At 42.1% G+C, this 14,814-nt stretch overlaps 1 protein-coding gene across 1 annotated transcript; it reads left to right on the forward strand.

Moving 5' to 3' along the window:
- The first annotated feature begins 5,376 nt into the window (after positions 1 to 5,376).
- Positions 5,377 to 12,537, forward strand: LOC121441302 (glutathione S-transferase P-like). The gene is made up of 2 exons (XM_041642438.1): positions 5,377 to 5,430; positions 12,096 to 12,537. The coding sequence occupies exons 1-2, from the start codon at positions 5,377 to 5,379 to the stop codon at positions 12,474 to 12,476; spliced, it is 435 nt and encodes a 144-aa protein (XP_041498372.1). The 3' UTR covers positions 12,477 to 12,537.
- The last annotated feature ends 2,277 nt before the right edge of the window (positions 12,538 to 14,814 follow it).

Below are 14,814 nucleotides of genomic sequence, written 5' to 3' on the forward strand. Positions count from 1 at the left end.
ATGGGAGCTTGATGGGGATTGCATTGAATCTATAGATTGCTTTTGGTAGAATTGCCATTTTTACTATGTTGATCCTCCCAATCCAAGAGCAGGGGAGATCCTTCCATTTTCTGTTGTCCTCTTCAATTTCTTTCTTCAAAGACTTAAAGTTCTTGTCATATAGATCTTTCACTTCCTTGGTCAGAGTTACCCCAAGATATTTTATGTTATTTGTGGCTATCATGAAAGGTGATGCTTCTCTGATTTCCCTCTCTGTTTCCTTATCCTTAGTGTATAGGAAGGCCACTGATTTTTTGGAGTTGATCTTGTATCCTGCCACATTACTAAAGGTGTTTATAAGCTGTAGGAGTTCTTTGGTAGAGTTTTTGGGGTTGCTTATGTACACTATCATATCATCTGCAAATAATGAAAGCTTAACTTCTTCCTTTCCAATACGGAAACCAGAAAATGAATCCTTATTTTTAATCGGCATCTGAGGGCCCCCAAACTGATACAGTCTCACTGAGGGGAAAAAATGCAGCAGGCCTTCCTTGCATGATTTCTATTTACTGATTAGTGCTAGAGATGATTGAGCATTTAATGTTTGTTTTGATTTTCTGAAATGGAGAAATGTTCAAATGTAACCAACTAGTTTAGGAGCACCTCAGCCTGTGTAACAGGTTAGTGATGGCCCCATTATTGGCAATAGAACATTACAGTGTAATGCTGTGTGGATTGCTACTGAAGAAGAGAGGAAGGGAGGATTTCTTTCTTTCTTTCTTTCCTTCCTTCTTTCTTTCTTTTTTGTTTTATTTTGTTTTTCCTGAGACAGGGTTTCTCTGTGTAGCCCTGACTGTCCTGGAACTAGCGCTGTAGACCACACTGGCCTCGAACTCAAAGAGATCCACCTGCCTCTGCCTCCCGAGTGCTAGGATTAAAGGTGTGCACAACCACCACCCAGCAAAGGAGAATTTCTAAGGTCCATAGACATAACAGATCGTAGTGGAGATGTGTGGGTAGAATAGAGTTAATGACTCCTTGTAGCACGGGTTTCATAGATGTGGGCACTTTAAACTGTGACACAGTTTCAATGGGGTTTTTGATGTCACTGAACTGAATGGGAACAGAAATAGCCAATGCTGCTGGTTCCTTCATGGAGGACATTTTCTTCCCCCAGAGTTCTCTTGTGAAAACAGTGTCCTGAGTGAAAAGTGTGAGCCTGAGTGCAAACAGCCCACTCCACAGCTCACCATTCTCAGGAGCTTTATTCTTTTCAAGACGATTTTGAGTCATTCATTGTTCCTTTTTCACAGACCTGCTCAGGAAGTTCGTAGAGATCTGGGAGACAGGTGGGTGTGCCAATCAATTCCAGTCACTGCCTTGCAGTGTCCTGACACCCTTCTTTGGTGAGAAAAAAGTCACTAAAGATCACACCAAATATTCCTTTGAAGGGACTGGCAGGACAAGGAAAAACAGTTCAAACAGATCCTTTCTTAAAGAACTTAAGATCTTGCTTCGCCACTATGTAGTTTAAATAGCCTTTGGGGTTATATTTTTGTTCCTCTTCCTGTTTTATATCCATATCTTAAAAGGCCCAAATCACTCTCAGTAAATAAGGGTTTATCTGCAGCAAACTGGATGTGGAATCCTTTCCAATGCACGAGTCCTGCTTCTGGAACTATTGCTTTTCATCTTTTTTGGGTAATAACCTTTCATTCTAAATAAATGACATGCACATTAGAAACTGTGACAAGGCATGAGGAAAATAATGAGATGATGGATAATCTGTATATATACTTACATATGTATGTAAAATATTATAACATATTTTGTTTCTTCAACATACACAATATAATTATTTATTCCTGGGCTGGAGAGATGGCTCAGAGGTTAAGTGCACTGACTGCTCTTCCAGAGGTCCTGAGTTCAATTCTCAGCAACCACATAGTGGCTCACAACCATCTGTAATGAGGCATGGTGCCCTCTTATGGCCAGCAAGCATACAGACAGACAGAACACTGTATACATAATAAATAAAAAAATGTTTAATTATGTATTCCTTTAAAATGTAGCAAGGAGGAGCTGATGAGATAACTCAGTGGATAAGGTGCTTCCTATCTGATGACCTGAGTTTCATCCTCTGAACCCATGTGCTGGAAAGAGAGAACCCAACATAGCCCCCACATGCACATACACAAACACACACACACACAAATAAATAAATAAACACAAAATATTTTTAATTCTTTAAAAACCACATATGTAAGCCTTTTCTTTGTGTCTTTCACTGATACCTAGAAACACTTCTTCCTACTGGCGAAGCCCAGTGGCCACATGGGTCTGGGACTCTGTTAGGTGATTCTCACCACCCTTTCCGTCCTCCAGTATTATCTCTCCAGACTCCCTGGCAGCCAAGTAGCCCTGCACTTGTTCTTACTCCTCCTCCAACTTCAACTGCATGAACCAGAGACTCCACCTCTTGGTGCAGACCCCCACCCTTTTATTTCCATCTCTCCAGATAGTCTTTGTCCTACTGCAGACTACTTGCAAGAATTCCTCCTCCCAACACATCTCCACTCCCTGGGAACTCTGCCTCTTGGTGTTGACAGGGCAATAGAATCAAGAAATGAAACACCCACATATCAAAAGTAAGACAGGTATGAAAACCTAGAATCACCGCAATAATGATAACTCTAGATAGACAGAAGCACAAAACACAAATATGACCACCCAAGACAATATGTGTCTACTAGAACCCAGTTAACCTGACTACAGTAGGCCTTGACAAATGCAGTGTAGCTGAAGCTAAAAACACGATTATCAAATTAGCAGTGATAAATATGTCCAAGGACCTTAAAGAGAATGTGAATAAATCCCTTAATGAAGTCTGTGAAAACACAAACGGTGTAATAAAATAGTAAAAACTATTCAAGACATGAAAGTAGAAAAAGAATCACTAAAGAAAACCCAAGTTGAGATAAAACTCAAATCGAAATATTTAAGAAGTCAAATACAAGCCTTCTAAGTAAGCTTCATCAACAAAGTGTGAGACGCAGAAGAGAGAAATTCGGGTGTTGAAGCAAGGTAGAAAAAATGAATACCTTAGTCAAATAAAAATTTAAAAAAACTCCAGACACAAAATATAAAAAAAGGGCACTGATCTGAACAGAGAATTCTCAACAGAAGAACTTCAAATGGCCAAAAGACACTTAAGGTCATGCTCAACTTCCTTAGCGATCAGGGAAATGCAAATCAAGACAACTTTAAGATACCACCTTACACCTGTCAGAATGGCTAAAATCAAAAACACCAATGATAGCCTTTGCTGGAGAGGTTGTGGAGAAAGGGGTACACTCACCCATTGCTGGTGGGAATGCAAACTTGTGCAACCACTCTGGAAAGCAGTGTTTCGGTTTCTCAGGAAATTCGGGATCAACCTACCCCTGGATCCAGCAATACCACTCTTGGGAATATACCCAAGAGAGGCCCTATCATACAACAAAAGTATATGCTCAACTATGTTCATGGCAGCATTGTTTGTAATAGCCAGAACCTGGAAACAACCTAGATGCCCTTCAACGGAAGAATGGATGAAGAAAGTATGGAATATATACATATTAGAGTATTACTCAGCAGTAAAAAACAAGGACTTCTTGAATTTTGCATACAAATGGATGGAAATAGAAAACACTATCCTGAGTGAGGTAAGCCAGACCCAAAAAGAGGAACATGGGATGTACTCACTCATATTTGGTTTCTAGCCATAAATAAAGGACATTGAGCCTATAATTCATGTTCCTAGAGAAGCTAAATAAGGTGAATCCAAAGACAAACACATAGGCATCCTCAGGAATATTAACCTTCATCAGGCGATGAAAGGAGACAGAGACAGAGACCCACACGGGAGCACCGGACAGAAATCTCAAGGTCCAAATCAGGAGCAGAAGGAGACGGAGCACGAGCAAGGAACTCAGGACCACGAGGGGTGCACCCACACACTAAGACAATGGGGATGTTCTATTGGGATCTCACCAAGGCCAGCTGGCCTAGGTCTGAAAAAGCATGGGATAAATCCAGACTAGCTGAACATAGCGGACAATGAGGAATACTGAGAACTCAAGAACAATTGCAGTGGGTTTTTGATCCTACTGCACGTACTGGCTTTGTGGGAGCCTAGGCAGTTTGAATGCTCACCTTAGGAGACCTGGATAGAGGTGGGCAGTCCTTGGGCTTCCCACAGGTCAGGGAACCCTGATTGCTCTTCGAGCAGATGAGGGGGGGGGGGACTTGATCGGGGGAGGGGGAGGGAAATGGGAAGCGGTTGTGGGGACGAGGCAGAAATTCTTAATAAATAAATAAATTAAAATAAAAAAAAAAAAAAAAAAAAAAAAAAAAAAAAAAGATAAAAATCTATAAATAATAGGGATATAGAAAGAAGAAACTCAGGTCAAAGGAACAGAGAATATTTTTAACACCATAGAAGAAAAATTTCCCAACCTAAAGGAGTTACCAAGCAAAATTCAAGAAGCATACAGAGCACCTAACAGACTGACCTCTCCATTAAGGGCTCAGAAAGCTACAAAAAAAGGAGGCAAATGAGTGTAAAAGCCAGAGGTGTTGGAGGACTCCAAGGAAACTGTCTTCTAGACACAACACAACTGTTGCACACATGAGCTCATGGATACCGTGGCTGCGTGTGCAGCTTCAACACAAATGAACCAGAGGCTATGTTTGTAGACTTTTGTCTCATATTGCTTTGTTTGGGCACTTTTTTTCTTACTGGCCTTTTGCTTATATATTATGGTTCTAGTGATGTGTTTTTATAGAGTTGGTAGTGTGTGTATGTTTATTGTGATTTTCTTTGTTTTTTTTAAATTCTTGTTTGTTTTTTTCTTTGTCTATTTAAAGGAAGGAAGGGTGTAGAGTTGAGTGGGTAGACAGGTAGAGAGGGTCTGGGAGGAATTGGGGGAGGGGAAAACATGATCAGAATATGTTGTGTGCATTTTTTCAAATAAAATATATAATAAAGAAAAAACACTTAAAATGACAAGTGGAATGGATACTCCGTTGTTCTAACTCATAGTTATTGTAGAAGATGGCCTGTCGAGGCAGAAATGACCCAGTGTTCTTTTTCAAAAGTTACAGCAAGGATACAAGAGACCAGCAAGGTCTGATGCCAGCTATGCTTAGCATGGCAAACCTTTCATTTTAATCCTTTCCTACTTCCACTTTCACATTCCACGTTTAGGAATCTTTATGTCTAGAGGTAGGAGAGGTATTCTAGATCAAAGATTTTCAAGAAAGAAACATTTTTGAATGATTTATCCTTATGTATATGAATTTTTCTGCATAAAAGTATAGGTATCACATGCCTGCAGTACCGTCTGAGGCCAAAAGATGGCGCTGTATCCACGAAACTGGAGTTACAGATGGTGTTACAATGAGCTTCAGGTAAGACCCAGGCTAGCGCCTTAGGCTGCCTCCACTATCCTTCCCTCAACCGTGGGCAGCACTGTGTGAAGAAAGACACCAGGGGGGAAATAAAAGGAAGTAAACACAGGAATCTTTCCTGGTACTCAGCACCAGGCCCACAACAGTGATATAAAAACAGCAGCCAAAATAAATAAATAAAAAATAAAATACAGCAGCCAAAAGCAGATGCAAAGATCCTGGGCGGAGCTCCAGGAGCTTGCTGAAGAAAGGGGGAGGGATTGTGCCAGCTAGTAGAGTTCATGAGAGGTAACCCACAGAGACAGATGCCCTGGGCTCCTGGGAGTTCATGGACGCTGGACCAGCAGCTAGGAAGCCTGCGTGGGATCGACCTAGGTCTCTGCATGTGGGTGACAGTTGTGTAGCTTGGTGTCTTTGTAAGGCTCCTAGTAGTGGGATCAGGACCTGTCCCTGGTGCTTAGCTGGCTTTTAGGAACCTGTTTCTCATGCCGGGTTGCTTTGCCCAGCCTTGATGCAAGGGGAGGAGCTCGGTCCTGCCTTAGCTTGATGTGCCAGGCTTTGATCAAGCCCACGGGAATCCTGCCCCTTTCTTAACAGAGGCAGAGGAGAAGTGGAAGGGGGGTACATGGGAAGTGGGGAGGAGAGGAGAGAGGGAAGGAGAGGAGATACCAGAAACTATGGTCCATATGTATAATAGATGAAAAATATTTTTTAAATTAAAAAAAAAGGCATCAGTCAAAGCACAGCAACCCCTGACCCCAAGGCCTGTGCCTGAGGATGAAGCCCTGGACCAGTCTTCACCTCAAGCAAGGACTCCAGCCCTCACCAGGCAGAGTTATATCATGAATCCCTTCATTGTCAGCTAGCCACTGGCCATGAAGTTCATGCTGTAAATAAACCCCAGTGGCTGAAGGATTGTAGAAGTGTGGGCCTTAGCTTATGTGGCAGTTTGAATGCAATTGCTGCCCCCCTCCCCCAATGTCATAGGGAGTGGCACTATTAGATGTGACTTTGTTGGAGTGGGTACAACCTTGTTGTCTTTTGCTTAAGCTTCCCTCAGTGTCACAGTCAGCCTACTTCCTGTTGCCTGCAGGATGTAGGACTCTCAGCTATTCCTCCAGGACCATGCCCTCCAGCATGTCACCATGCTCCCCATCATAATGATAATGGACTGAATATTTGAAGCTGTAAGTGAGCCACCCCAACTAAATGCTTTCTTTAGAAGCATTGTCTTGGTCATAGTCTCTTCACAGCAATAAAAACCCTAACTAAGACAGCCTGTCTCTTGCTGGACTGTGTATATCATTGTGGAATCAAGTTATGATGCAGGATCACTGTGATTATGGTAGTCATGAGGCCTTCCCAGTTCATCCTTTTCCCAAGCCAAGGCAGCACAGCATGAAGAGTTCCTGCCCACTCGAGGAAAGGAGAAAGAAATAGACCACCTTCCCATGGCAAGGCCCAGCATCAGGCGGAGACAGACAAGAAAAGAAAATGAGAACAAATAAAGACCACTCCCAGGAACTGCAGAGCTGAATGAGCAAATACTCGGCTCTGCAGGTTTCAGGAGAGGCTTAAGAACAAAGTTCTGGAAAGCTTATTTTAAGAGATAATACCACAGAACTTCCCAAACCTAGAAAAAGACACAAATATTAGGTACAGGATGATCAAAGGTCACCAAAAAGATTCAACTCAGAGAGTCAACTCCACTTCATGCTATCATCAAGTCTCCATACACTGATGTGTGGATAAAGCAAATGTTCATATATACCCAATGCAATAATATCCAGCCATAAAGAGGACGTAACCCTGCCATTTGTGAGAACATATTTAAACTTGGAATGCATTATGATCAATGATATAATCTAGACAGAAAAACAAATGTTACATGATTGCAGTCATAATAGAATCTTAAAAAAAAAAACTAGATCTCCTAAAAGCAGAAAGTAGAGTAATGCTTACCAGGAGCTGGGAGAAGAGGCTGAAGGAGGGGCAAGAGAGGCTGAGACTCATGTGCAACTAGAAGAGAAGAAGAAGTCCTTGTATCATACTGCATGGTGGGATGACTCTAATTACCAATGATATAGTGCACATTTCAAAATTGCTACAAGAAGGCTTTAAATGCTTCATTACAAAGAAGTGACTTTTGGAGATAATAAATATGCTGTTCACTCTCATTTGGCAATATGCCTATGCATCGCATTATACCCCCATCAATTTGTATAATTTTGTCACTTAGAAATAAATTTTAAAACAGAATCAGGAGCCTATAATTCATGTTCCTAGAGAAGCTAAATAAGGTGAATCCAAAGACAAACACATAGGCATCCTCAGGAATATTAACCTTCATCAGGCGATGAAAGGAGACAGAGACAGAGACCCACACGGGAGCACCGGACAGAAATCTCAAGGTCCAAATCAGGAGCAGAAGGAGACGGAGCACGAGCAAGGAACTCAGGACCACGAGGGGTGCACCCACACACTAAGACAATGGGGATGCTCTATTGGGATCTCACCAAGGCCAGCTGGCCTAGGTCTGAAAAAGCATGGGATAAATCCAGACTAGCTGAACATAGCGGACAATGAGGAATACTGAGAACTCAAGAACAATTGCAGTGGGTTTTTGATCCTACTGCACGTACTGGCTTTGTGGGAGCCTAGGCAGTTTGAATGCTCACCTTAGGAGACCTGGATAGAGGTGGGCAGTCCTTGGGCTTCCCACAGGTCAGGGAACCCTGATTGCTCTTCGAGCAGATGAGGGGGGGGGGACTTGATCGGGGGAGGGGGAGGGAAATGGGAAGCGGTTGTGGGGACGAGGCAGAAATTCTTAATAAATAAATAAATTAAAATAAAAAATAAAAAAAAAAAAAAAAAAAAAACAGAATCAGAAGGGCTCAGTAGTTAACATCACTTACGGTTCTTGCAGAGGATTGGCATTCACATCCCATTACAGATGAGTTATCTCCCAACTTCCTGTAACTCCATCTCCAGGGAATCTGATGCCCTCTTCTGACCTCAGAGGGTACCACATTCAGGTACAAAAATCCACATAGAGACACACACATATGCATATAATTTAAAAATATTTTTTGAAAGAACAAGAAATGGAAGGTTCCTAAGAAATGACACCTGGAAGTGTCCTCTGGCCTCCCACACATGCACATACATATGGTCAAACAAAAACATACACACATGCATACACATGCACACATATACCCACAAAAAAGGAAAAGGGAAAGAAAGTATACACACATACAACTGGAACATGATAGTAACACAGTTCTGACACATTGCATATCGACACATCATATTGTAAGTTTCTTTATTCGAAGATCATGACAATTAATAGAGTATAAAAAGGTTAGAACTGTGCTTTTACATTAATAGAAATATATGTGGGTCTTGAAAGAAAAAAAATATGCAAAACTGGGCAGCCCTGGTGCTACAGGCCTGAAATCTCAGCTACTCAGAAGGCTGAAGCTAGAAGATCAAAAATTAAGATCTTTCTGAAGTAAAGATCAAGGTCAGCCTGGCCAACTTAAGAAGACCATATTTCAAAATAAAAAAGTCAACAAAGGTTATGGATATAGCTTAACCTAGAATGTACATGATGGGTTCAACCCCCAGTATCACTCTCCAGAAGGCAAACCTGTAACCTTTCAAAATAACAATATAAAGTTCATAGGAACTTGACTATAACAGACAAATTAGAATTACAAAGAAAATTGTAAATTAGATGCTATTGTTTGCTCTTTCAGGCACAAAACCCACCCCGAAGCTAACAAAAAAAAAAAAGCTGCCCTACCCAAAGTTATATCTCCACAATGGGGATGGGGGTGGTTGTGGGACTTAGCTGTCCTTTGCGGAGATCCTAAGGCCTTTCAAGTAAATGAACCATAGTTAAGACCTTCCCGAGTATGAAACCTGTTGCTTTGTTATGAGAGCGTCATCCCACCGGAGTTCCCACCTGCTTTATAATTGACAAGCTGATAAGTATGTGTATGTGGACACTGGGATTCTCAGGCCTATAGCTTGCCAATTGGTAACAGCTTTTTAAATCCTTATTCTTTGAGAATGCAATACATGTATACAATGTATTATGATCATCTCTGGCTCCCATATTTTTCATTTTTGGGAGATAGATTAGGAAATGTTTTGTTGAAATCAAAGTGTGGGAAATATTGAAGATCTGTTTACTGAACATCATGCAAAGTTTATGAATGCAAGAAGGCTCTGTTTACAATGTGTTCTTTCTGTCTTGATTCTTTAGAAGGTTTTCCTTTTTAAATTATTACATTTGTTCCGAAACCTTTTACATTCATGGGCTGGGAAAAAAATATAAAAAGGACCATTCTACCAAAAGCAATCCACAAATTCAGTACAATACCAACAAAAGCTCTAGGTCCATTCTTCACAGACACAGAAAAACAATGTTAAATTTTATGTGAAATAAAATAAGACCAAAGATAGCCCAACAATGCTCAAAAGAAAAAATAATATAGGATGTACCACCACACCTGGTTTCAAGTTATACTACAGAATTGTTGTTATGGTTTCCTGTCTCTTTAAGAGACAAGCCACGCCCACTCCCGCTACCTCTGACCTTCTGTACCCATCTTGGCTCCCCACTTACTGTTCCTCTCTCACCTGTTCACTCCTGTCTGTCTCTGTCTCTGTCTCTGTCTCTCTCTCTCTCTCTCCCTTAATAAATGTCTGCTTTATGCCTATTTTATGTGTCTATGTGTCTTTTACCCACCACCGGTTTACACTCGCCCGCTTGGCTCTCCCAGACCGCCGAGGGCTGGCCCTGCCCGCTCGCCACAAGAAGGGGCCGCCCGCCTGCCAGGGATGGGCCACTGCTCTTAAACCACCAGGGGATCTTGCAGGGACCCACAACCATTTCTGCCAGGCTGGCAGCTGCTCCGCGAACATTTAGAATAAAAATTGTGATAATAAGACTAGCATGATACTAGCACAAAACAGACCATAGATTGTAGTATGGAGTACAAGACCCCTTTGTTTCATCCCACCCAGTTAGCTTCGCCCCCAAAATAACCACACAGAAATTGTATTAATTAAATTACTGCCTGGCCCATTATATCTAGCTTCTTCTTGGCTAACTCTTACATATCGGTTTAACCCATCTCCATTAATGTGTATCACCACTTCACTGTGGCTTACCAGCATGAGTCTAACCAGCATCTGTCTCGGGCAGGAGAACCATGGCATCTGCCACACTGCCCTTCTTCCCAGCATCCAGTTCTCTTTTCCACGCCTATCTAAGTTCTGCCCTATCAAAAGGACAAGGCAGTTTCTTTACTCAACCAATGAAAGCAACACAAATACAGAAGGACTTCCTATATCAATATATAAATGGAATAGAATAAGGAACCCAAGTAGAAGGTCACACAAATACAACAACCATATTTTTTATAAAGATGTCAAAAATGCATTGGAGAAATTAACTTCATTAAATGATAGTTGGAAGCCAGAGTACCAAAAAAGTAAAAGAACAAAAATAGATCTCTAACTCTCAAAGAAAATTCAACTTCAAATGGATCAAGAACTTGAATATGGTCAGGTGGTAGTAGCACATACCTTTAATCCCAGCACTCTACGGAGACAGAGGCAGGCATATCTCTGTCAGTTCAAGACCAGCTTGGCCAACAGACCAAGTTCCAGGGCAGCCAGGACTGCTACACAGAGAAAGAAACCCTGTCTTGGAAAGCCAAAACAAACAAACAAACGAAAAAGAACCTCCATATGAAACCAAATACACCCCTGAAACACATAAAAGAAAAAGTAAGAAGTACTCTTCAAAACATAAATATAGGTAATGACTTTCTGAACAGGTCTCCTCCAGTAGTTTTGGAAATAAGACCAATGATTGACAAATGGGGTCTCGTGGAACTGAAAAGCTTCTATACAGCATAAAAAGCTGTCATTCTAAAGAAGAGTCTACAGAGTGAGGAAAAAAATCTTTGCCAACTCTACATCTGAGGATTAGTGTTCAGAATACACAAAAAAAAATTAAACATCAGTTGTTTTACTTGGCTTTCTATTGCTGTGATAAAACAACATGGCTAAAAGGAAGTTGGAGAGGAAAGGGTTTATTTCAGCTTACAGTTCATGAAGAGAAGTCAGAGCAGGAAGTTGAGGCAGGAACCTGGAGGCAGGAACAGAAGCAGAGGTCATGGAGGGGTGTTGTTTACTGGCTTGCTTTCCATGGCTTGATCAGCCTGTTTTCTTATACAGCTCAGGACCACATGCCTGGCACCACCCACAGGGGGCTGCGACCTCCCTCCAACTTCAATCTTTACTCAAGAAAATGTCTCCATATCCACCAGGGCAGCCTCCTTCTGATCTTTTCCATAAAGCCCAAGGGATCGGCCCAAGTGCCTCAAGATGGCATTAGATTGGTACAGGGTAAGGTCTCCATCCTGAAACTTGGGGAGCTGCCCATACAGACAGATGGACTTGAGCAAGCCTTTCATCCAAGTATCTATGGACACCACCTCCTCCTTCCAGCTCTGGTCCTGGTCAGCCAGTAGTATGTGCATGGCCTCACAGCGCCCTCGAACTGGGAAGTAGACAATGGTGTACAGCAGCATGGCTGCTGCATAGATGGAGGCACGAATTCCGAGCTGCGTAGACGGTAACATCAGAAGGAGGCTGCCCTGGTGGATATGGTGAATGATGGGGTGGAAGACCTTCGCCTGAAATACATCACCCTCATCTACACCAAATATGAGGAAGGGAAGGATGACTATGTGAAGGCCCTGCCTGGACACCTGAAACCTTTCGAGACCCTGCTGTCCCAGAACCAAGGAGGCAAAGCCTTCATCGTGGGTGACCAGATCTCCTTCGCCGATTACAACTTGCTAGATCTGCTGCTGATCCACCAGGTCCTGGCCCCTGGCTGCCTGGACAACTTCCCCCTGCTCAGTGCCTATGTGGCATGCCTCAGTGCCCGGCCCAAGATCAAGGCCTTCCTGTCCTCCCCTGACCATTTGAACCCTCCCATCAATGGCAACGGCAAGCAGTAATGTAGGGAGAGACCGGAGCTGCCTGTCCTCCTTTCCCCAGCACTAATAAAGTTTGTAAGACAGAAAAAAAAAGAAAATGTCTCCAAAGACTTGTCTACAGACTAATTTAATGGAGACATTTTTTCAACTGAGGATTTCTGAGTATAGTTTGTGTTCACTTGGCAAAAACAAACAGCTAATCAGCATACCAATGAAACAAAAGCCCATTTTTAAATGTATTATTATTCTCTCATATATTACATTCCAGCCACAGTTTCCCCTACCTCCATCCCCTTCCTCCAGTCTCCCCCCAGATCCCCTTTCCCCCAGACCCATGCCCCCTCCATCTTCCTTAAGAAAAGAGCAGGTCTCTCAGGGACATTAACTAGATGCTACAGTAAGATGAGGCACATCCCATCACGTCAAGGCTGGATAAGGCAACCCAACAGATGGAAAAGGGTCCCATAAACAGGCATAAGAGCCAGATACCACCTCTCCACTCCCTCTGTTCGGAATTCCAAAAGAACACCAAGCTACTCAGTCATAACATATATGCAGAGGACTACTTGGGTCAGACCCCTACATGTTCCCTGATCTCTGCAAGCTCCCATGAGTTCCAGTGAATGGATTCTGTAGGTCATGTTCTCTCTGACTCCCTCTGGTTCCTCCAATCCTTTCTCCCCCTTCTTTGTAGGACTCCCCCAAGCTTTGTCTAATGTTTGGCTCTGGGATGTTGCATCTACTCTGTAGTAGCTTGAATATAATTGGTCCCTATAAGCTTATAGAGCATGGCACTATTAAGAGGTGTGGCCTTGTTGGAGTAGGTGTGGCCTTGTTGGAGAAAGTGTGTCACTGTGGAGGTGGACTTTGAGGTTATTATACGCTTAAGCCACTCTCAGTATCCCAGACCACTTTCTGTTGCCTACTAATCAAAATGTAGGACTCTCAGATCCAGCACCATTTCTGCCAGCACACCACCATGTCCCACCATGAGGATAATGGACTGAGCCTCTGAGGTGTAAGCGAGCCACTCAACTAATTAGCTCGATTAAATGTTTTCCTCTATAAGAATTGCAGTGGCTATGATATCTCTTCACAGCAATGGAAACTCTAAGGCTCATTTCCACCAGTTGCTGGATAAAGTCTCTCTGGTCTCTTTACTGAAAATTCTGGTAGGCTCTGAAACAACCCAATTTTTAAAAATGGACTACTGTTTTTAGAGAACTAAGTAAAAATGTTGGAGAAAAAAACAAAAAGAACAAATGGCTAGTGAGTGCTTTGATGTGTTGGATATACTTAGCCATCAGGGAAATACAAATTAAAACTACTGGAAGATTCCACCATCATCAAGACCACCAATAATACACATGCTGGTATGGATGTGCGGAAACAGAACCAAGATATAGTGTTTGTGGAAACTAGAGCAGCCACTTTGGAAATCTTTCTGGAGAGTTCTCAGAAACACTAAAATAAAATCATCCAATTGACTTGAACCAGAAGGAAGGGTTGCAAACAGTGGTGAGGTGTCAACGGGGAAGGCTGGGAATAAGAAAAATGAAGAAGATAAAAAGAAGGCTGGGTCCAGCAGCGTCTTGCATAACCAGATGACTTATGTCAAGTGAATGTATTAAGAAGTACAACATTTTATAAATGGTTCAAAAATGTAAAATGGGACGAAGTCAGCAGGAAGCTGGTCAAACAATTTTGCACAGAGGAACAAAGGATATCTCAAGTGTTTCACAGACCAAGTACATAGCAGCCTTAAGACTGACCATACCAGTCTCTTCAGAGAGGAAAAGTCAGATTCCCAGAAATGGAAACCCTAACTTTTTCAAGGCCCTAGCCCCAAACCCAGACTGAACCTTTCCAAATCTGCCCCTGGGCAAGGACACAAAATGAGCATTTCATTCCCTCATCCTTTCATCAGAGCTCATTCGCATCGGACTATGTCATACTACAAAGATACCTGCACGTCCACGTTGATTGCTTTTCTATTTGCAATAAACCCAAGAAAGGGGACCAATCTAGATGTTCATCAGTTAATGAATGGATGATGAAAATAATGTGGTTCTTTTTCAGCTAAAAAGTGAAACTGAAATGTGTAGAGGAATGGGTGAAAATAGAAAAATTATGCTAAAAGTAGTAACCAAGGCTTAGAAGGACAAATATCACGTATTCTCTTTCATATGAAGAGCCCAGCTTTTATTTTTTATTTCTGCTTGTTTAAGATGGAGTACTTACTCATGGAAGCCAGAAACCTAGGACTGGGACATCTGGAGGGTAACTTAAAGGAGAGAAATAGTATAAAATACTATTAAAATAACAGTATTTATAATAGTATAAGATAAAAAGGAAAGGA

The sequence above is a fragment of the Microtus oregoni genome, unplaced genomic scaffold (genome assembly GCF_018167655.1).
Source record: "Microtus oregoni isolate MIOR12 unplaced genomic scaffold, Mior012 000074F_ref0000038, whole genome shotgun sequence".
Lineage (NCBI taxonomy): Eukaryota > Metazoa > Chordata > Mammalia > Rodentia > Cricetidae > Microtus > Microtus oregoni.

Coding starts and splice junctions, on each gene's coding strand:
- LOC121441302 (XM_041642438.1), top strand. CDS start 5,377: ATGGCGCTGTATCCACGAAACTGGAGTTACAGATGGTGTTACAATGAG. Junction 5,431..12,095: donor GGTGTTACAATGAGCTTCAG/GTAAGACCCAGG, acceptor CGGTAACATCAG/AAGGAGGCTGCCCTGGTGGA.